Source organism: Xenopus tropicalis, chromosome 7 (genome assembly GCF_000004195.4).
Source record: "Xenopus tropicalis strain Nigerian chromosome 7, UCB_Xtro_10.0, whole genome shotgun sequence".
Classification (NCBI taxonomy): domain Eukaryota; kingdom Metazoa; phylum Chordata; class Amphibia; order Anura; family Pipidae; genus Xenopus; species Xenopus tropicalis.
The window spans coordinates 104,144,522-104,165,989 of record NC_030683.2 but is presented as its reverse complement, the minus strand read 5'-3'; the positions used below and the strand labels follow the sequence as shown (position 1 = coordinate 104,165,989).

The window sequence follows — 21,468 nt, the reverse complement described above, 5'->3', positions numbered from 1 at the left end:
ATTGCTTCAGTGTCTAGGAATGTGCTTTAGTAATTGGGACAAGAGAATAATTGGCACATTTTCCAGTGGAGCAGAAAACTGTGACAACCCCTGCTCTTTAGGCAACAGATTTATTCATGCCTGCTTATATTTAACAACATAACTAGGTAACATTAGGCCTTTACACCAAATTACAGTCTTATAACTGTATATTTATTTGAAAGCCATAACAGCTTGTTTACCAGGCAAGTGAAAGGTAAATTACTGTGTTAGTGTGGGGACTATGAGGGCTCAATATGTAAACTACTGGGGGGCCTACAAGGGTTTTTACAGAAAAGCCATGGAGGCTAAGCCCTGAAAAAAGTGACAAACAGATCTATACCATGGCAGGCCACCATGTTGAACTACAAATTCCATCATCATCAGCCAGCCTGTAAACAAGCAAGAGTTCTTTATTTGTGTTCTATTTTAATCAATGTTTTTTTTCTTTAATCTCATAAGGTGCACAATGTGATGTTGAACAGCTCTATTTAGAACAAATCAGCAGTGCACCTTTCATTCAGAGAGTTTTCCATCTATTAATAGAAAATTGCTGAGAAAGATATGAACACCACACTGCATGGCTAATTGATTTCCTGCCTGTTTTCTTCATCAATAAGCTGCATGTACAGATGCAAACGCTGGGTTTATTTGCTACTAGTTTATATGTCTGCCAACCCCAGAGCAGCATAACAATTACTCTCTTTACAGACTTAACAGGAGGCTATCACAAAGAGTGGGAAGGTTACATTGCAGCCTGACAATAATGTGCAGACTTGATCATTTTTATAGTTTTAAAACTACAAGGTGACTTCTAATGTCATAATTTTTTAACCTATATGCATATTATTTCTTATAATACACAAATGAATGTGAGTAAGCGCAACAGGAGCAGATTAACTGATTGTAGGGCCCTGTTTATTGCCTTGCCCCTGACCTGTCCAGCTAACCCTAACCCACCCCTATCACCCAATTCCAATTTTATCTCTGGGTCTGATTTTATCTTTGGGCCCAGGGTGCCTAACAATAAATAGCATAGTCATAGCATAGCATAAGTCACATAAACAGAAATCCAGTGCACATTGGCCATGTCCTCATTCTTTACACTCTGTTTAAGTAAATATAAAAATAACCCATAACTATAAATTAGGCAAATCACCTTTCCTCTACCTTGGACATGAAGGTACATATGAGTCAGAGATGCTACACTGTTTGGCAATGCAAAATACAAAATGTCTCTAATCTCTCCTTACTGTAATTTAATGGTGCTACACTTCTTGTGACCACTAGATGGTGCATGAGGAATGGCACAAACTTTAAAGGGGTTTGTTACATACAAGTTAACTTTTAGTATGTTAGAAATTTACTTTTTAATTTGTCTTTATATTTTTTCGTTTTTCAATAATTTTCTCTCTTCTACCTCGTTTCAGCTTTCAAATGGGGGTCACTGTCCCTGAAAGATAAAACTTTCTCACTATTTATTTTTCTATTCAGCCCTCTCTTATTCATCTTCCAGTTTGCCATTCAAACCACTGTCTGTCTGTCACTGATATTCTATAGCTTGACATAAAATGTCCTTTACTTAGCCACTTTTAAGTTGGTCTTCATGCTTAATGTTGTAGTTTTAGAATTATTTGCCCTCCTTTTTTGCCAATTTCAAGATTTGAAATGGGGGTCACTGTCCCCACAATGCCCAAACAATGATTGCTCTTTGAGACTACAGTCTCCCCCAGAAAGTTCCCAGGGGAAACTGGTGCAGCAAAGAGAACACAATAAGTGGCAAGCATGTTTTAGTTATATTCCTATAAATGCAGTTTTCATTGGTACTGTGAGTAGTGGTCTGGTAAGCACATACCTTTTCAATAGGGCAGGAAAGCTGCAGACCCAATGCAAAGTCATACCAGTTAAAAGGGAACTACGGCTTCCAAACCAAAATTTGTTAAAGATCCCCAGACAACACAGAAACCCTTAATATCCCTATCCCTGTAATCTGTTCCTTCAAAAAGTATGAATAAATACCATTTTATATGCTGAAATCCAGCTGCAAAACAGTTCTTCTATTTCTGCATCATTTGAAAGCCTGGAAGGGGAGGAGGGACTAAAACACTGATGTACAGATTGCAACAACTTCTCCATAGCTTACAGACAGCATGCAGGAACTACATAACCCACAATGCATTGCACTGTGTTGTTCCTTTCCTTAAAGACGTCAAATGTGCAGGGAATTATGGGATTTGGAGGATGCAGGCTGGGGACAATCGACTACTGTTACAGTATATTTTATTTGAGTCTCAAAGTAGTCAGCCAGACCAGCAGGAGAACAGGGGGCTTAGGGAACTGTTCCAATCCATATTATTACATTAAAAATCACGAAAAGGCTGCATCTCTTTTAATTGATGTGCACTGCAAAGTTATTTAAAATTATGTTTACTTTTTAAAAAGCTCAAATTGTGGATGGAGTTCCCCTTTGAAAATACAGGGTTAAGCACAGCCTATTTTACTGCACACTATTACTGCATCAGTATAAAGTGAGCCATAGCTAGCAGAATGGGGATTTACTACTGCTTTAGAACAGTTTTCTAACACTGTCCATAGGGAAAAGGCACTTCTAGAGCCCTTTATGCAGCATTTTTGGTCCTGACCCTAAAGCTGGCCATACACGTGGCGATCTGATGATGTTTCGTGCGACCATCAGTCAGGGCTGAAACAGCAGATAAGGAGGTAGAAACAATAGGATTTCTACCTCCTTCTGCCGATTCAGCCCTGACAGCAGATTTTGGTCAGGTGCCTTCTATGGCGCCCGATCAAAATTTTCTAACCTGGCCGATCGGCGAGTCGTCCGATATCAGCAACTTCCTGCGATAACGGTCGACTCGCCGACATGCCATACACGCACCGAATATCGTACGAAACGAGGTTTCGTACAATAGTATCAGTGCGTGTATGGCCAGCTTAATGTACTTAATCTGTCTGAAGCCAAAGTAGTCATTCTGGTTCTGCAGGGGTCACTTATAGCTGCTATGCCAAACAATAAAATTTACCTTAAGTTACTTAAATAACAAAAAAGTGTCCTCAGGTCTTTGATATCACTTGCTACAAAGCAATACAATAAGACACGGGTGGGGGGGGGGCAACTCTGTCTGGAGGTTCTGGAATTGCCAAAAGAATAACAAATAGGTTTCCAGCACTTTCTGCTAATAGAGGTAACTACTGAGAAGGAAGTAGGTAGTAACTAAGTGGGAGGTGGAGAGGAGTCAGGAAGAGTCCAGCAAAGCAAAGAAGGACAGAGCCACAGCCAACAACAAACAGATCCCTGCCCAAGAAACTAAAGGGAGAAGAAGCCAGAGCCTGGAAACAGAGATTCACTACTCCCCAAGGTAAGGAGGAGGGTTACCTAAGTTAAGGCTGTGTAACTGTTCTTTTATACACGTTTTCTTAATATTGTGATACTGTGTTACTGATGTGATGTCCTTCGTATGTCGCTGAATTACAAATGTTTTGTATTGCTTGCTGATTTATATAATGATTTTCTAAAATATATTACTAGAAATGAAATATAAATGCCTGGATACTTAAATAATCAAAGTATGCAGAAGCTCATAAAAAGTAAATAACTCAACAGGGCTTGGTAACATATAAAAAGTGATTTATTTAGTGGTAACCAAATGTTTCGGTCACTAAATAAATCACTTTTTATATTCTATCAAGCTACTTGTCTACACATAAAAATATACATATATTATAAACTAAGAGACAAGAAGAAATTGGTCTCTGCAGTAACTAGTAATGGCCAAATCCCTCCACTGTCCAAATCCCTTCACTGCCCACACCCTCAAGCCAACAGCATCTGAATTCCCTCTCTCCCCACTCCAGCCATACATGTAAATAGAGGGGAGGATTGCAGGCAGTAACATGAAATACTGAAGGACACCTCCGGGAGCAGGAGGAGTGGGTGCTTACCATGCTTATTCCATGCAGGCACCCCCCCAAGACTGCCCCAGATAGTTATGCCACTTCCTGTTCTATAGAGTTTACTATAGTAAACCCCCATATGTAATAAAAGGCATTAATTTTTCCCAGGTTCAGTAACCTATAGCAACCAATAAGATGTTTGCTTTTAAACAGGTGACCATTAAATTCTACCTGCTGATTGTTGCTGTGGGGTACTGCTCCTGGCCAATGTAAAATATACCAACACCAAAATATCAGTGTACCAGAGCCAAAAATACTATGTTTCTGAGTTTTCTGGCTACACACAGTACAGGTATTGGATCTGTTACTGGTTATCCCAAAAGTTCCGAATTACGGAAAGGCCATCTCCCATAGACTCCATTATAACCAAATAATTCTAATTTTTAAAATTGATTACCTTTTTCTCTGTAATAATAAACCAGTACCTTGTACTTGATCCCAACTAAGATATAATTAATCCTTATTGGAGGCAAAACAATCCTATTTAAATGATTTTTAGCAGACTTAAGTTATGGAGATCCAAATTACGGAAAGATCCCTTATCTGGAAAACCCCAGGTCCCGAGCATTCTGGATAACAGGTCCCATACTTGTACAACATATTTCAAAAGTGGCACCAAGGAAAGGGCGCGCCAGCAGGTTAGACTCCAGGATTTAACTATAAACATAGCAAGATGCAGGAGAAGAAAAGGGTTTGTCACTACAGACATACCAACATGTAAGAGAAGAAGCCCACAATGCAAATATTATTGTTCTATTTATATATCGCCAACATATTACACAGTATTTTACATATATTATTCATCAGCCCTTGCACCAGTGGAGCTTACAGTGTTAAGGTAGCAATACACATTAAGATCTGCTCGTTGGGCTCGATCTTTCCCTAAATATCAGACATTCAAGTTTTTGAAACATAATTTGAATTCAAATTTTTAGTTAAAGAAAATTGAACGTTGATAAATCTCCCCGTAAGGGTAATGTCCCAGAGGTGACTAATCTCCCTGTTAGGCCTTTCCACTGGCAATAAGGGAAAAGGGGAATCGCCAGTGGAAAGGCCTACGCATCACTTCAGTTTTCCAAATTTGCGCTAAGTTTCCTCCTGCAGGCAGCTTTGTGAATTAAGTACATAAGCCCAACTGAATGAGCTCATGTCAAAAAGGGAGGTAGATTTTCCCTTTATCAGAAGGGATTCAAGGACTGCCTTGCTTATTTAAGACAATGGGCAATAATTTTAATCTTGATATTCGCCTTTTTTGTTTACGAGAACTGTTTATTTAACCTTTCAGCTGTTTTTAATCTAACAATAATGGTAAGAATTACTTAGTCGACAGAACATTCCTTTTCTGAATACAGGTAATGGACTTCTGCTTGCCTCTGAATATGGCATCACCAAGGGGTTCTATGACCATATAAGGGCTCTGGCACACGGGGAGATAAGTCGCCCGCGACAAATCTCCCTTGTCACGGGCGACTAATCTCACCGAGTTGCGATGACCCGCCATCCCACCGGCGAACATGTAAGTCGCCGGCGGGATGGCAGAGTCTTTTTCGGCGATTTCGGGAAATCGCGCCGCCGCGTGTGCCATACCGCCGGCGACTTACATGTTCGCCGGTGGGATGGCGGGTCATGACAACTCGGGGAGATTAGTCGCCCGCGAACATGGAGTTTTGTCGCGGGCGATTAATTTCCCCGTGTGCCAGAGCCCTAAAAGCACAAGGCTGAAGGTTATTTATAAGGATATAATTTACAGGATAAAGGTATGGGATCCCTTATCCAGGAACCCATTATCTAGAAAGCTACAAATTACGGGAAGGCCATCACTCACAGACTCCATTTTAAGCTAATAAGTCTAATTTTAAAAATGTTTAAATGATGTAAAGCAGACTTCTGGTATGGTTTCCAAATTATGGAAAGATGCCCAAACATTTCATACTATAAATCCTGTATTCATGGCTCTTGTGTTTTAAATATATATATATACACCATAACCGTGTCAGTGGATAATAATCCTCCCAGCTGGGCTACATAAAGAAAGCGTAACACGCGCCATTCTAGTTTCCCACTAAGGGTATTTATAGAAGCTAATAAGCAAAGTAGTAGCTAGGTCTCATAAAGTAATGTTGGCTATCACAATAATATTCAGGAAACATTTCAGGCAAGGAAATTGCCAGCCCCCACTCCTGAGCCAATATATCACAGTATTCTGACCTACTTCTGTGTAAAAAGCTTGTGAAACTTAAGTAATGCTTTCACATTTCAAGCTGTCATAACCCAAAAATATTACATTCCAAATGGCACGTGCCACCTCCCACTGACTACCTCGTGCATTTAGTTCTTAGTCTGAAAACACTCTATTGTGTGTGGGCTTAGGACAGCCATAAGGACAAAAGATGGCGGCATAAATAGTTATGGTCGCCCTGGCCAAGACCTGCAAGCACTCGAGGGGTCTGGCATTCAAGCACTCTGTATGCTCTGGCCTGGGAGGTAAAATTACTCCCAATTTGTAACATACAATGTCATGTACAGACAGAACTTTAGATGTACAACAGACTAGAATTTGTTCAATATTGAATTATATGTTACAACTAGACTTCTCCCTTAGGTGCCCGCCCAAATTAAGTCTGGAAGTGAGCTGATCCTAGGTCTGGTTTAGAATTAATTTTCCAGTTTGTATGAGCAGATTGTGCTTTATTAAAGTGATACTGACTTATTCCTATAATTAGAAAAAATGTGTTACTATCTAAACTTCCAAAAAGAAATATAAATGTATATTTTATACTAAGGCACGCCTGATTCCACAAATTAAAAGGAAACCATGATAGCATGTCCCTGGAACCCAACCCCCTTAGGCTCACAGAGTTGTTCAATACCTTCTTCATCTGTTCCCATTGGTCCTGGAACTTGAGGTCCCTCTGCTTTCTACAGTGGGTTGTGCAGAGATACTCTAGAGTGGCTTCAAGTCCCAGAAACCATCAACTCCAATCCTAAATAAGACCCACAATCCCTAGGTACCAATGTGCAAATCTACAATGCATTAAGGAAACACCTCTAATTATAAGTGGGCTAAGACTGTCACTCATGCTCAGATTCCTCCTTCTGGCTAAGCAGTATGGAATATTTCCAAAGAATCTGTGAATATTAAAAATGGAGAGGGAACTCAAGTACTGGAACCCATCACTGTGTGTGGGCTAATTTTATCAGATACCTTCTGAGGTAGAGGTATCTCTATGGGGCATCAGACATTCTGAACTGCACACTCTCCAATGCCTAATTATCCTTTGCAGGGCAGCCATCAGAAACTTTGGGGCTCTGTAGTTCACAAGTGTGAATCAAATTTTGGCCACGCTCTTTGTGTGTAACATAAACAGCTGATGTTACTTTATAATAAGCAGATCATATAGAGAGTTCTATTAATTAACTGGGGGTCAGTAGACTTTGCCCTAAGTTTGAACACTACCCACCCACCTGCCCCTGTCACACTTCTGTGCCTGTAATTGCTTGATATACAAGTTACTTAAGTTTCTACAAAAGTAATTTAAGTTTTTCCACAAGGTATGTAAACTGCATATGTTTAGGGACCAAAAAATGTTTCTGTGGGGTCCAGTAACTAGTCATTCCACTGCTGGAAAGTTCATGTAGGAGACACTCATATAATTTAGTAAAAGTTTGTGTAGAAGACGCTTATATAATTTAGTAAATAGCTCCCAATATAAACAACTGTTTTTACTCTATAATAATCAGTTCATATAAATAGTTAAAATGAATCATTAATGTGCTAATAAGTAAGTCAAGATCATTGGGGGGCAGTGGAATTTACCTTAAGTTATTTAATTCCTTGGTGGTCAATGGAGTTTGCCCATGCCTGTCCGTGTCAAGCGTCACTGACACTTTTGCTTGATACACAAGTTAGATAAGTTTATAGTAAGTTTACAGGTTTCACCCCAACTTTATACGTAACTTACGTAACTTTTGCGATACAGTCAGGTCCCCATTTGGATGAAGATCTTACCAGGCCCGTCACAACAGTACCCCCTCTCCCCACTTGATGGGGGCCCTGATCATTTAGGGTAATGTCTCACGGAGAGATTAGTCACCCATGATAGATCTCTGCTACCACGGGTGACTAATCTTTCCATTCCACCAGCAACAGTTTTCCGAAGTTGGGCAAAGTTTCCTTCCTTCGGAAAACCAAAGAGATTCATAGGCCTTTTCCCTGATTAGTCGCCCACAGTAGCAGAGATCTACCGCGGGCAACTAATCTCTCCAAGGGACATTACCCTTATATCAGTGCAACATAATCATCAGTCATCAGATATCCCCAAACACAGCCAGCATTATTCTCATAATCCCTCTGTGCCCTTTTAATTTAGACACTGGATATTTAAAACCCAGTTGTGACATATGTCTATTTGTTCTTCACCTGCCTCCCATACATTTATGGAGAGGGGACAGCAATTTAAGATGAAGATATGAACCAGTTCAGCATTAGTGTCCACCAGTGTGATTTTTTTTAAATAACATTCAGAGAAAAAAGTTACCAGTAAATATATCCTTATAAAAGGTGCTTAGTGATGTCACTTGTGTTACATGATTCACTCAAACCTATGCTTTTTAAGAAATAATATACATAGTATTTTAAAATATAAAGATATTAGAAGTTATCTTGGACTACCATGGCCTGTATAAATGCATTCCACCGGCAGTCTTGTTTTGTTATATGGTTCAAGGACTATAGACAGAGGATCTATTAATCAAAATGCAAATGAAATTGTTTTAAAGTAATTAAAATATAATGCACTGTTGCCCTGCACTGATAAAAGTTGTGTGTTTGCTTTAGAAACCCTACTATAGTAAATATAAACAAAGCTGCTGTGTAGCAATGGGGGCAGCCAGTCAAGCTGAAATTGGGCTAAATAGCACAGGATACATAGCAGATGGGCTCTGTAAAATAAAATACACAATTCCTGCGTAAAAACTAAAGCTATTGTATTCTGCAGAGCTCATCAGTTATCTACTATAAAACTTGTGCCATTTAACTGGATTGGATTTCATTTTGGTTTCATTTTTCTTTGTAGCAATTTTAATTTACTGATTTATAATGTAATTCACCATCTGTAATTATGCCAGCTTTGCCTTTAGCTGAGTACCTAGTAAGAAACTTTGAATAAAAACTATATATATCAAATCAGTCTATAAAAAAGAACTTTGGGAGATGAGCCTGTACAGAAGGTTCTCGCTACTGAATCTAGTTTGGAAATATATATCTTTAGACAGGTTGCGGGTATTTCCATTTTCCCACGGGGGGGGGGGGGGCTGTCATTCAGCAGCAGTCGCTGTAACTGTGACCTGTTTTTGGATCCAGGCACTTCTGGTATGACTGGCAAATACATGGAGGCCTGGCTAGCAGCTAGAGCAGGGGGGGCTGCAGTACAGAACTGCTCCAAACAGAACCTAGAAAACAAATATTAGAACCAGAACATTACTGAATAATCTTACACACAATGAATTACATGTGTTTATATATATATATATATATAAATCTGCAGCCTAGGGAAGCCGGGACATAACACTAATGACTAAATCAGCATTTTTGTACCAGATGCCTTTGGAAAGAATCCAGCAGCAGCAGCAGCCCACATACAGATAAATATGAACGCTGCTGATTTCTCCCACGGTGTGGTACAGACAGGCATGTATCTGTGGTATAGGCAAAATGTACCCTTATTATAAAATATATGGATACTAGAAGAGTTATATAAACTCCAGACCAAGGTGCTTTCTAATATCCTCCTTTTTTATAAAAGTGTTTATAATGCAGTAGTCATGTGACATAAATGACATCATGAAGCACCAATTATAAGTGATCACTAAGGAGATATATTTGTGTATCTGTAATGCACCAGAGCCTGCTTGTCACCTGACCAGGCATAGTATAAAACCAGCAGCAGTCACATATATCTAAGCAGGGATGTCTAACCACCTATGGTCGAACTACAACTCCCAAGGCCCTGATACTGGGAGCAGTAATGGAATGGCAAGAGGAGGCAGGCCAGGAATGGGATGAGAAATAAATAGCATGTTTACCTGCTGCTCGGTGCACAGAATCGCGCCACGGAACAGTCTGTCAAGAACTTTGTCCGCAATACCATCAATAATTGAGAGGTGTGAGCTGCTATGAGATATATGGTGCTGCGGAGCCCGCTCTGGTGAGTTATTCCGTGTGGGAGAGAAGTGGCTGGGAAAGGAGAAGGCAGGGAGGAAGGGGGGAGTGAGCTACCACCAGCTCGACACCCTCAGGCCGCCGCTGCCCCTTGTGGAGACAGAGAAGGAGACATGCGAATAAAAGCCACCAGCGGCTGTCACTATGCGACCATAGCTGGCCCACTGCGGCCTGCCCTCCCATTGAGCGGACAACCAATCAGATTAAAAGAACAACGTTCGCAGGAAGAGATGGGCGTTTTAAGCAACCAATAGGAGAGCTCGGATACGGCGACAAGTGATTGCGGGACTGGCGAGAAGGTTGCGCTGCAAGGGACAGAGGGGCTGAGCACGTTTGGTGTCTGTAGGGAGGCCGGAGAGCCCAGGCAGGTAGGGAAGGTACATCACTGATGGGGAATTACTGTGGGTGCGTATAAAGTCTTGTGTGTGTTTTAACCTGCCCGGTACCTTGGGGCAACAATTTCTAAAAGCGCTACGTCTTCTAAGAGGGTTAAAGGCAAAGACCCTCGGGTTGGCCCGCTAGCTGCCGGCGCTGTGCTGGGACAACAGGTGTTTTATGAATGAGACGCTCCGCCCATGGCGGTATAGACACGCCCACTCCCCCCAAGTACACGGGAACGCGTTATGGATATATAAAGCAGAGGCTTCGGATATGTGGGGCAGGGCCCCCTAAGTTCTGCATCACTGGTATAGAGAATACCTTACCCCTTTTTGTTAATGAGCATTACAAGGCGCAAGCAGGGCTGTATTTCCCATTTAGGCACCTAGGGAACATTCCTAGCGCAGCAGTTTTAGGGGGTGGCCCTTAGGTGCCTATATAGAAAATAAAATCTTTTTAAATTCACCCCTAGTTTGGTACAATACATTTATTCATTCCTGTAGCAGAGATATCCTCTCTCCAGCACCCCCACCTCAGCTGTCTCACCAATGAGACTGGAAAGTAGTTGTTGGGTGCGTAAGGGCCTATCAGAAACAAGTATACAGGGTGACTATCTCTTAGGTGCTATGTATACTTGCTTCCTATTGGCTCACGGTGTGCAAGGAAGACACCCGCCACCAACCAGCCTTATTTGGCAGCTTCAGAGTTAAGGCGGTCATACACGGGCCGATTGTAGCTGTCGATATCTGTCCCTTAGACCCATTCGGCAGCTTATCAGCCCATGTAGGGGCAGGAACGAGGGGCCTGCCCGACCGATATCTGGCCTGAAATTGGCCAGATATTGATCGGGCCGGTTAAAAGATTTAAGGTCCCGATACACGGGCCGATTCTAGCTGCCAATATAGGTCCCTTAGACCGATTCAGCAGCTAATCGGACCGTTTATGGGCACTACGGGCCTGCCCGACCAATATCTGGCCTGAAATCGGCCAGGTTAAAAAATCTAGTTGGATCGAGGACCGTATCGGCTCATTGATGCGGTCCCCGGACCGAATTTTCCTATACCCAAAGCCAAGCGAGCAAATCTTCACATGTATGGGCACCTTTATACTGGCTAGGGGGATACTGGAGTGCAAAAAATGAATGTCCATTGCAACGTAGGTTATTTGGAGGTGGTCTAACATAATCCCTAAACATATTTGATGCTTTTTCATTTGCTTTAAAGATGTAGGTCTAATAGGTCTACAAACACAAAAATGTGGTGCAGATATAAATAGATTAAGGACTTCATGCATGTGGCCCTCCACTTGCAATGAACTACAGCCGTGGCTATAGGGTTGTTACTGGGAGTTGTATTTCATAACGTGTGAAGAGGCCGTAAGTGTAACATCTGTCGTAGAGACCATTTGGTTCTCAATGTTTTCTCCCAGGACTCACCTGAAAAATCACTGCCTGAATGCATATGTACATATTGCTGTTGCATTTGTAGAAAGAGATTTCAGTGGCATTTATCCTTTAGTCCTTTATGCCCATGTCCAGCACAGTAGCGCAGTTTGAGTGCATTGCAAGGGCATCCAGATATATAGGAAAATAACCTCCTGTGACTGCCGCTGAAAAGCATTGCTTAACCCACTTACTCCCATTGCTTCATGAGGCTTCTTGAAACAGTGTTTTAATAGGAGGTTTCCCTTGTGAAAGGCCAAAGATAACCCACCATATATCTTTATTTGTTGGAATTGTTGTGCAAATGTTGGTCCTACCAAGTGCCCCATACTATGGCCAATAAGCTGGTGATTTTGCCCAGAGTTGGCAACTTTTATCAGCCCTGTGTTTACCCACCTTTACAGCCATGACCATCTCAAAAAGCACTGCCAGCCTGCATGTTGTGTTGCATGTACTGGGCGAGTGGTTTCCAACACTGAATTACCAACATTTACTGTGCTGGGCCATCCGTGTGTCCAATAAATCTCACAAATAGCACACTCAAGCATTATGTTTGCGTTTTTGGGTTCAGGGGTTACAGGTTTGGCTAAATAAAGCGAAATAAGATTTTTTTTGCATACATAGGGTTTCTGTCATTTTGTAGTCATCAAGAAAGAAATTGAAAATACAGTATAAAGAGGCACCCATTATTAAATGCATGATTGAGCAGGGTGTAAATGCGTGTGTTAATGAGCTGATTATGTGTACTGTAATGTGCAGTACTGAGCCTCTGCATGTCTCCACATATGTGCCACCCTGCCCTCTCTGCTCCACATATGTGCCACCCTGCCCTCTCTGCTCCACAAATGTGCCACCCTGCCCTCTCTGCTCCACATATGTGCCACCCTGCCCTCTCTGCTCCACATATGTGCCACCCTGCCCTCTCTGCTCCACATATGTGCCACCCTGCCCTCTCTGCTCCACATATGTGCCACCCTGCCCTCTCTGCTCCACATATGTGCCACCCTGCCCTCTCTGCTCCACGTATGTGCTGTCCTGACCTCTCTCCTCCACATATGTGCTATTTTGCCCTCTGCATGTCTCCACATGTGCCACCCTGCCCTCTGTGCTCCACGTATGTGCTGTCCTGACCTCTCTCCTCCACTTATGTGCCACCCTGCCCTCTCTGCTCCACGTATGTGCTGTCCTGACCTCTCTCCTCCACATATGTGTCATCTTGCCCTCTCTGCTCCACATATGTGCTGTCTTGACCTCTCTCCTCCACATCTGTGCCACCCTACCCTCTCTGCTCCACATATGTGCTGTCTTGCACTCTCTGCTCCACATATGTGCTACCCTGCCCTCTCTCCTCCACATATGTGCCACCCTGCCCTCTCTGCTCCAAATATGTGCTATCTTGCCCTCTCTGCTCCACATATGTGCTGTCCTGCCCTCTCTGCTCCACATATGTGCTGTCTTGCCCTCTCTGCTCCACATATGTGCTGTCTTGCCCTCTCTGCTCCACATATGTGCTGTTTTGCCCTCTTTGCTCCACATATGTGCTGTCCTGCCCTCTCTGCTCCACATATGTGCTGTCCTGCCCTCTCTGCTCCACATATGTGCTGTTTTGCCCTCTCTGCTCCACATATGTGCTGTTTTGCCCTCTCTGCTCCACATGTGCCACCCTGCCCTCTCTGCTCCACATATGTGCCACCCTGCCCTCTCTGTCTCCATACTTGTGGGATACATTGCTTCATTGTTTGTAATCAGCCACTGTGCCAGTTGCATAACAAGCACGTGGATGCAGAACTCGGCATCTAAATACAATACTTGTCTTTTCAAGGTCCCAGATGAACTTGCCTGCCAGGGTGCAAATGAAATGTGCCAGAGCCCTTAGTGGTATTATTAGGAACAAAGCTAATGGTGCTTTGTGTGGTTTAGGAGCTCTTGCATAATGTAGCCATACACAGACCAATAAAATCTGCCAACTTGGCCCCTCCATACCAAGTTGACAGCTTTTTGTCCCTTGTACAAGGCCTTTCTGACCAATACATTGGTTAGTAAATCCCATCAGATGAAGATTGCATCAGTCTTCATAGGCCTGCAGTATCCAATCATTTTGGGGTCCAATTTGGCCACCCACACACTGGGTCAAATGAGCAGATCTAACCATGTCTGCCCAGCTTTATCTGTACAGTTAATTATAATTATGGGCCTGGGAGCTGCGTATTTTGCCAGTGTTACAGAAAAGCGATTGATGTTTGAATATGTTGAGTTCTGATATGAATATTAGTTGAGTATGTTCCTGTTGCATTGTTAAAAAGGAGGATTTTGATCTTTGTGGGGATTGCACAGTTCTAAGTGGTGAGTGAATGGTGGCCCACACCCAGACAGAGCTTAGTATAGTCCTTCATGGCTAATATTTATTAATTCATAGTGTTACGATCTACACAGAAATGTTTATTAAGTCCTTTCTGTTTCTCTGTCGGTTATAGGAGAGAAGCACGTGGAAGCTTTGGGTTTTGGAAGCGAATCACATGCGTATCAGAGAAGGAAAGGAACGGCAGCCATTTTCCCAGTGGAGCAGGAGCGATTGTTAATGTTTTCCTCTAAAGACACGATTTATGCATGATCCAGATGGCCAACCTTGAGGACCAGTTCATTTTTTTAATTCCTTGTGTTTAGCAAATGATTTTATGTTTTAACTTTCTTTTTTTTAAATGGATAGGGACATTACACCGATGCTGTTGGAAGGCACTAAATATGCAGTCTGAGCCAAAACTAATCTTATTACTCTGGAGACAATAGGGTGCCTTTCATATTGTTTCCCAATGTTGATTTAGCAGCTACTCCTATTGTTGAATGTAATGTACTAGGAGTAAACACCATTGTGTTGGAAGGGGGCAGCTTGTGTATAGCCCTGTGGAGTGTCGTGTTCCTATAGGTTGTGATTTCCAGCAGAAATAAGGTTTTTATACTTCAGTGTACAAAATGCGCATACTTGTACAGTTCACTAAGCGACACCCGTGGTTGACCAACGTGACCATTTATGGCTCCCTGTTCGCCTCAGCCGACATTGTACAGCAGAAACTGTCCAAAAGCCCAGGGGAGCCCATCGATTTTAAACAGACTGCAAAAGTAGGAATTGTTGGATTCTGCTTCCATGCCAATTTCAACTTCTTCTGGTTGAGGTTCATAGAGAGGACGTTTCCGGGCTCAGCTCCACTAAATGTCATCAGGAAGGTGGCGTGTGACCAGCTGATGGCTGCACCAATCACAATCAGTGCTTTTTATACAGGTATTTATAGAATTCCCTTAAACTCACACCACTCATGGACTTTTTCCCCTTAAACTTTGAACTCCTGGCAGCACTATTGGCTGTCATAAACTTAATATTTCTATGCAGATGGATAGGGAGCTTCTGTCCCTGTGCTTCTTTCACAATATATTCCTCAGCAGTGTCACTCCCAGTCATGTATATATTTGCCATGTCTTTCCTAACTAACAATACAGAAGCACTTGCTTTTGGGCCAGATGTGAATTGACTGGTGAATGCAGCACCATTAACTTCCGTGAAAGTCATGAGTCACAGCAACTTGAGAGCCAAGAAAGTTATGAAACCCCAGTATAGGATGGGAGAGGTAGCAAAATGTTTGGCACATAGAGAACATACGTTTGTGTTTCTGCAAGTGACGTTACCGTGAGGTTCTGGTGTAATTGAAGTGCTGGTAACAACTGTAGGACAGCATTTTACATTACTGACTTAATATTACCCCCCAAGATATGCAGTTATTTGCGTTTAAATGTCTGTTTTATGGCACTGTAAGTTAGTCTGAATAAAAAACCAATCAATTATGTTCAGACTTCCTTTGAAGGGCAACTTCCAAATAAGCATCGCTGGTAGTTTAAAAAAAAAACCAACTCTTCAGGTTACTTAGCAAATACATGCATTGCCGGTATGGAGGGAACCATTGTAAGAGCGGGATGGAGAAACCGATATCTGCCCCCCAGACCAATAGGGTAAGGGAGGTCAGCCGGGAGCGCCAATGCTTCCGATCAGGTTTGGGTCAGTAGGGCCCACCGGGTTATTTACCAGTGTACTGCTGGGATAGTCTGACCCTGATATTGGTCAATTGGGTTGCTGCTATTGGTCAATTGGGTTGCTGGGCGGTGCTCCCTTTATAATTGGGCCCTAATGCAAATTAAATGCCCCATGCAAGGCAGTGCCCCTGATGCTTTCCAACCATGCCTTATTATGCTAAATCCCCACCCACTCTACCCAGCTCCCCACAAATCACATATTAGCGGCCTCCTTTGCATTTGAGCCCCTGACTGGAGTACCCCATATATCCCTCTAATGTCTTTTCTTGAAGCTCAGTTTCTAATGTAGTCTGATGGCACTTAAATTTGTCTCAATATTTTAGGCTTAAGTCTTCTGGATGGAGAAAGCGATATATTTAAGAACCTGAAAGAGAAGTTCTGGCCAACATACAAGGTAACGTGCAGTTTTCCATCAGCCCTCACCAGGCAGAGATAAAATTAGCATCACATATATAGTGTTTCAGCACCTCATGCTGGACTTGTACTGTATATAAATAACAGCAGTCACAATATACACAGTGGAACACTATGATAGGAAGGGCAATGGCATACATAGTGCCTACAGGTATTTTGTCATACAGCAAGTTACAGGCAGTTAATATGTGCACAGAAAGGTGACAAAATCACTCCCTATTGATTTGATTAGTTATTACTGTGTGTACCACATGATTGATCTTCCATTTGTCAGTTCTAAGATAATGTATGTGTGTGTATGGCCATCCTTCAATCAGTGCAGTGGTTACTGTATATACTCGAGTATAAGCCGATCCGAATATAAGCCGAGGTACCTAATTTTACCTAAGAAAACTGGAAAAACGTATTGACTCGAGTATAAGCCTAGGGTGGGACAAACCAAACTTTATGGGGCTAGTAGGGTTCTCTATGGACCTTCAAATGGTGTTGAAGTACGAATATCAGCACCCCAAAGAGGCCTTCAACCGTCAGTGTGAGCACTTCAAGAAAAAGCCAGTTGGGCAATGATAGAACGTATGGCTGCTCCCATTTACCCTACTCTCTTTATCTTGCTCTGAGAACTGATATCCCCTTTCTTCCCACATGCTCTGCAGAACCATAGGTTATAGCCATAGCTTTTGAACCAGAACAGAGAGCAAACTGTTTGTTATTATTGTGCTTACCGAGCCCCTGCGCTTTAAAACTGCAGCAAGCAAGAATAGGATGGATTAGAGCAACAGCGTCATATCTCAACCCATACCTTTCCCCTCACACTATCAGCACAGACCCCAATTCAGCGGCAGATAGTAAGAAAAGGGTCGAGTTAGCAGGAGGCCTGGGCTGTGAGTAAGTGGCCTGATCCATTTTAAGGATTCCCAAGGCAGTGCTGTCAAGAATCAGGAATCAGATGTCCAACAAGAATTTTAATTTGTTCTACGGTGGTGAATTCATTTCAACCCACACAGGACAAAACTACAACCCCCAGCATGCCTAACTCTCCAGCAGAGAGATGGCCGGGAGTAGTGGTTTTGCAGCAGTTGAGGTATAGAATGATACAGGATGCTTGTGTAATAACCCAGCCACAAATTATCACACACACGATGAAACAGCGCTTTGGGGGGGGGGGGGTGCGCGACGACTGTCAGCGCAGCGTAGCATGTATCGACTCGAGTATAAGCCGAGGTGGAGTTTTTTTTCTTCAAGCTCCTCCCCCATACAAAAGAGAGTCAAGCGGCAATCACACGAGTAGAAATGTTGGCCCCATGTATGCAAAGAGGAATCTTATGTTGGCCGTAGTCAATTTCTGCAATGAAAGTTAATTGGTTTCCATAATCACCAGAAACCAATAGGAAACCATGCAAGGTCCTACAAATATGTAATTTTCTTCCTTTCTTTTGCTTTCACAGACAGGAGTAATGTGCTGGACAGTATTTCAGGTAAGATGATAATGAGAAGGAACCAGCCCTTAGATGCTCATAAATGTAGATCATTCTCAAGTAAACCACTTTGTGGCACACTCTCATCAGAATTTGAAGTTGTACCTAAAAATTGGGCTTCATGTAAAATAGAATGGTTCTGAGAGAAAGTGATTTCCTTAGATCAGGGGTGCCCAAGAGGTAGGTTGCGGCCTGCCAGTAGATCACTTCAAAGGCGGGATGACAAGTCAACACTTTTTTCGCCCAACATAACAGAGCTTTTGACTGCAGTCACACTGCTGTGTTGACACGTATAGTGTTATGTGGGCATTAATTGTAAATTTGACACTGCATTTATAGATATTGCTGTGTGTATTTAGGTATTAAACATCGACAATTTTTTATTAAAGTAGATCTCATGATGGAGGCCAGGTGGCAAGAGTAGATCACTGGGTGACAATGTCTGGGTACCCCTGCCTTAGATTATGAAAAAGTTAGTCACTTTTCTGGTCATATAGGGGGTGTCTGTCAAAACCATGGAGCACCTAACTTACTCTGACCAATCAGAAGGTCTGCCACGGGCTAGCTGTCTTTATCCGCTGCTATCCACTCTGCAACCCACTGTTTACATCACTTCAGGATTTGGTACAGATAACTCTCCCCTGCAGTTTTAAAAGTTGCACAATTCTGATCCATATTACAGGGACCAAGCTAGGTGCCATCCAACTCAAGACAGCAGCAGACATTAAGTTCTAGGAGCCTTAATCATTTGGCAGTGCACTGAGGCTCAGGAACTTTACTCATGACCATTACGTACTAAGGGGCATATTTATTATGCTGTGTAAAAAATGGCGAGAAAATTCACCACACATCGCCAGGCTTCGCCGTGTAAAAATGGCGTAAAATCGGCGCAATTGTTTTACGCGTTTTTTCTTCCACCGGAACTTATGGAAAATAATGGCGTTATATCCAGCGTAATATCCAGCGTTCAGATGGCGATCTTTTCCATTTATTTTACACAGCTTTTTACTCCGTTTTTTCGGCGAATTAGTTTTACACAGCATAATAAAAATGCCCCTAAGTCAGAACTGTCCAAATTTGGGTTTCTCTGTTTGCAGTCAAGTCTTTCTATTCCCTTTCATACACCCTCAGGCTAATTGTCTTTTTTTATAGCCAGAAATCCGCCCCATGTGCACAGTGATACACTGCCATCTGTAACAGCCTAAATAGATCCATCTTTTCCAATTCTTCATATAGTCTAGACAAAGATGTTCATAATGTAGAAACCTCTATAGCCGTAGAGCATAGGTTGGCTATCTACTCTCATCAGTCCAAGTTCGTTTTAAATGATTATCTTCATTAACAAAAATGTATTCATCAATGCAGACCATAAACTTCAGCGTGATTCCCCCATTTGTCCGAACTGCCTATATTGGAGTATGTGCCTTCTTGTGGACCACATTCCTCTGCTACATTCGTAACCGAGACATTAATGAAGTGACTTCAAGGCTTCTCCATGCCGTACCGAGCATACGTGGGAAAGTGGCTTTCCAGCAGGACAAGGACGACAACAAAACAGACACTAAATGAATATACGGTTGCTTAATTATAAATCCCTTAATAAACTAATACTGCTGGGTATTTGTTTGTGGTATATACTTTAATCCTCAGTACTTCTATATGTGCCACAGTCTTAAATAATATTAATGTAGGATATTCAGTAGCAGAGGTGAGCGTTCAAGAACAGATTTGGGGAGCGGCAAGGCACCCGGCTCAGAATAGAGCCTGACAGAGAAGGAACTGTATGGCAGTAACTAGGCTCAGTAGTGATTGCTGCTGAACAAGTTCAATTGGCTTCCGTATTGCATTGCTCTCCTGATGACGCTTGAGGAAATAATTAGGGATGCAAGAGCAGGGGATATACGCAACCAACCTGAAAGTGTATACAGGTATAGGACCCGTTATCCAGAATGCTCGGGACCAAGGGTATTCCGGATAAGGGGTCTTTCCATAATTTGGATCTCCATACCTTAAGTCTACTAAAAAATCAATAAAACATTTATTAAACCCAGTAGGATTGTTTTGCATCCAATAAGGATTATTTATATCTTAGTTGGGATCAATTACAAGGTACTGATTTATTACTACAGAGAAAAAGGTAATCAGTTTTAAAATTCTGAATTATTTGATTAAAATGGAGTCTATGGGAGACAGGCTTTCCGTAATTCGGAGTTTGTCCCATACATGTATATACAAGACCATACCTCAGTAAAAGCTTGGAATAAGTAAAACATATACTTTGGTTCAGTAATGTGATCATGACTTAAAGGAAAGTGTAAAGCACTGGAGGAGTGCTGGAGGCAATTTGTAAGAACCCCTCAGCGAATATAATCTCTAACTAAGCAGCTCCATTAACTGAAAAAAGCACCTGTATAGAGTATTCTGCAGTGAGTTTGTCAATATCTTCATTGAGCTCCCAGAAATCCTCAGAGCTTATAAGACGAATAACATTTGTATTAGATAAACGTTACTAATCAGTGTATGTGCAGTACAGTAAAGACTGAAACCTTTGCTATATTGGGCAGAGGAGTGCCAGCTAGGGCTCCAAATGTTAGCAACTACATCCACTGGGGGTGCCTATAAAATTGGCAACAAGTTCTTTCCTTTCACCATATTCTTTGCTTGACCTTTTAGTACTTTGTGCTTTATTTTAAGCCCAAGGCCAAAGTTCAGATACAAAGGGGGCATTCCCATGTACAGCCAAGCTTCATAGGTCAGCGCAGATAACCATTTTGTTAACTTTAAATCATTAGATTTGCCAACACTGGATGTAGGTACTAATTATACAAGCAACATGCAGCTGTCATTTTTGCCTCCTGTAGTACATTCAAATTGCACTGTCTCTGCTTTCAGCCATAATTAATAATAGATGAAGAATTGCCCGCTAGCACTGCCAGATGCACTTCTAATAAAAATGCCATGCTTAGACACCATGCAACATTTACTGGATACTAATGAAACTTGCACTGAATATGGCTACTCTAATCCCTTCCTTTCAATATTTCTATTATATACGTATATCTATGGCAAATATTCTAAGCAATAATGAGCAAATATCTCTGCAGCCCACATTGTGTGTATTTCTTCTGACATTTCCCTTCACACTCTTATGAAAAATGCACCATGCAGGGCTGTGCCAGAAACTCTCATGCTGTGTTTTGTTATTCAACAAAACAGCATTGTTTTGCCTCCTAAAATGATTAATTTGTTCCCGCTACCGTCCGTCCTCCCTCTCAGCTCCCCACCGAGTCCTCTCTCTCCGGGTAAATTCCCCTGGGGGGCCAGATCCGGCCCGCGGGCCGTAGTTTGAGGACCGCTGATCTAATTGCTGATTGGTTGCCCTGGGCATATCACTCCACTTTTGACACAGCATAATAAATATACACCTGTGTGTACAGTTTATAATCAGATACAATCACAAAGCTACTAGT

The 21,468-nt window shown here is 42.2% G+C and overlaps 2 protein-coding genes across 5 annotated transcripts in view; one reads left to right on the top strand and one right to left on the bottom strand.

Moving 5' to 3' along the window:
• LOC100493774 (myosin-10) overlaps positions 1-10,335 on the bottom strand; it is a 114,226-nt gene extending 103,891 nt beyond the window's left edge. The window contains exon 1 of one of the 2 annotated variants that reach the window (XM_012967418.2): positions 10,075-10,335. The gene's annotated coding sequence lies outside the window, so the exon portion shown is untranslated. The remainder of the gene's footprint in view (positions 1-10,074) is intronic. The other variant, XM_004916218.4, reaches the window with a different exon arrangement.
• mpv17l (MPV17 mitochondrial membrane protein-like) lies at positions 3,255-19,618 on the top strand. 3 transcript variants are annotated; one of them, XM_004916222.4, is made up of 5 exons: positions 3,255-3,395; positions 14,504-15,306; positions 16,433-16,503; positions 17,969-17,998; positions 19,364-19,618. In XM_004916222.4, exons 2-5 carry the CDS (start codon positions 15,000-15,002, stop codon positions 19,565-19,567), a joined length of 612 nt encoding a protein of 203 aa, XP_004916279.1. In that variant the 5' UTR covers positions 3,255-3,395; positions 14,504-14,999; the 3' UTR covers positions 19,568-19,618. The 3 variants fall into 3 exon arrangements, with proteins under 3 accessions (XP_004916279.1, XP_002938322.1, XP_012822873.1); XM_002938276.5 differs by lacking the exon at positions 3,255-3,395 and adding an exon at positions 10,469-10,578; XM_012967419.3 differs by lacking the exon at positions 3,255-3,395 and adding an exon at positions 10,500-10,587.
• Positions 19,619-21,468: the final 1,850 nt, after the last annotated feature.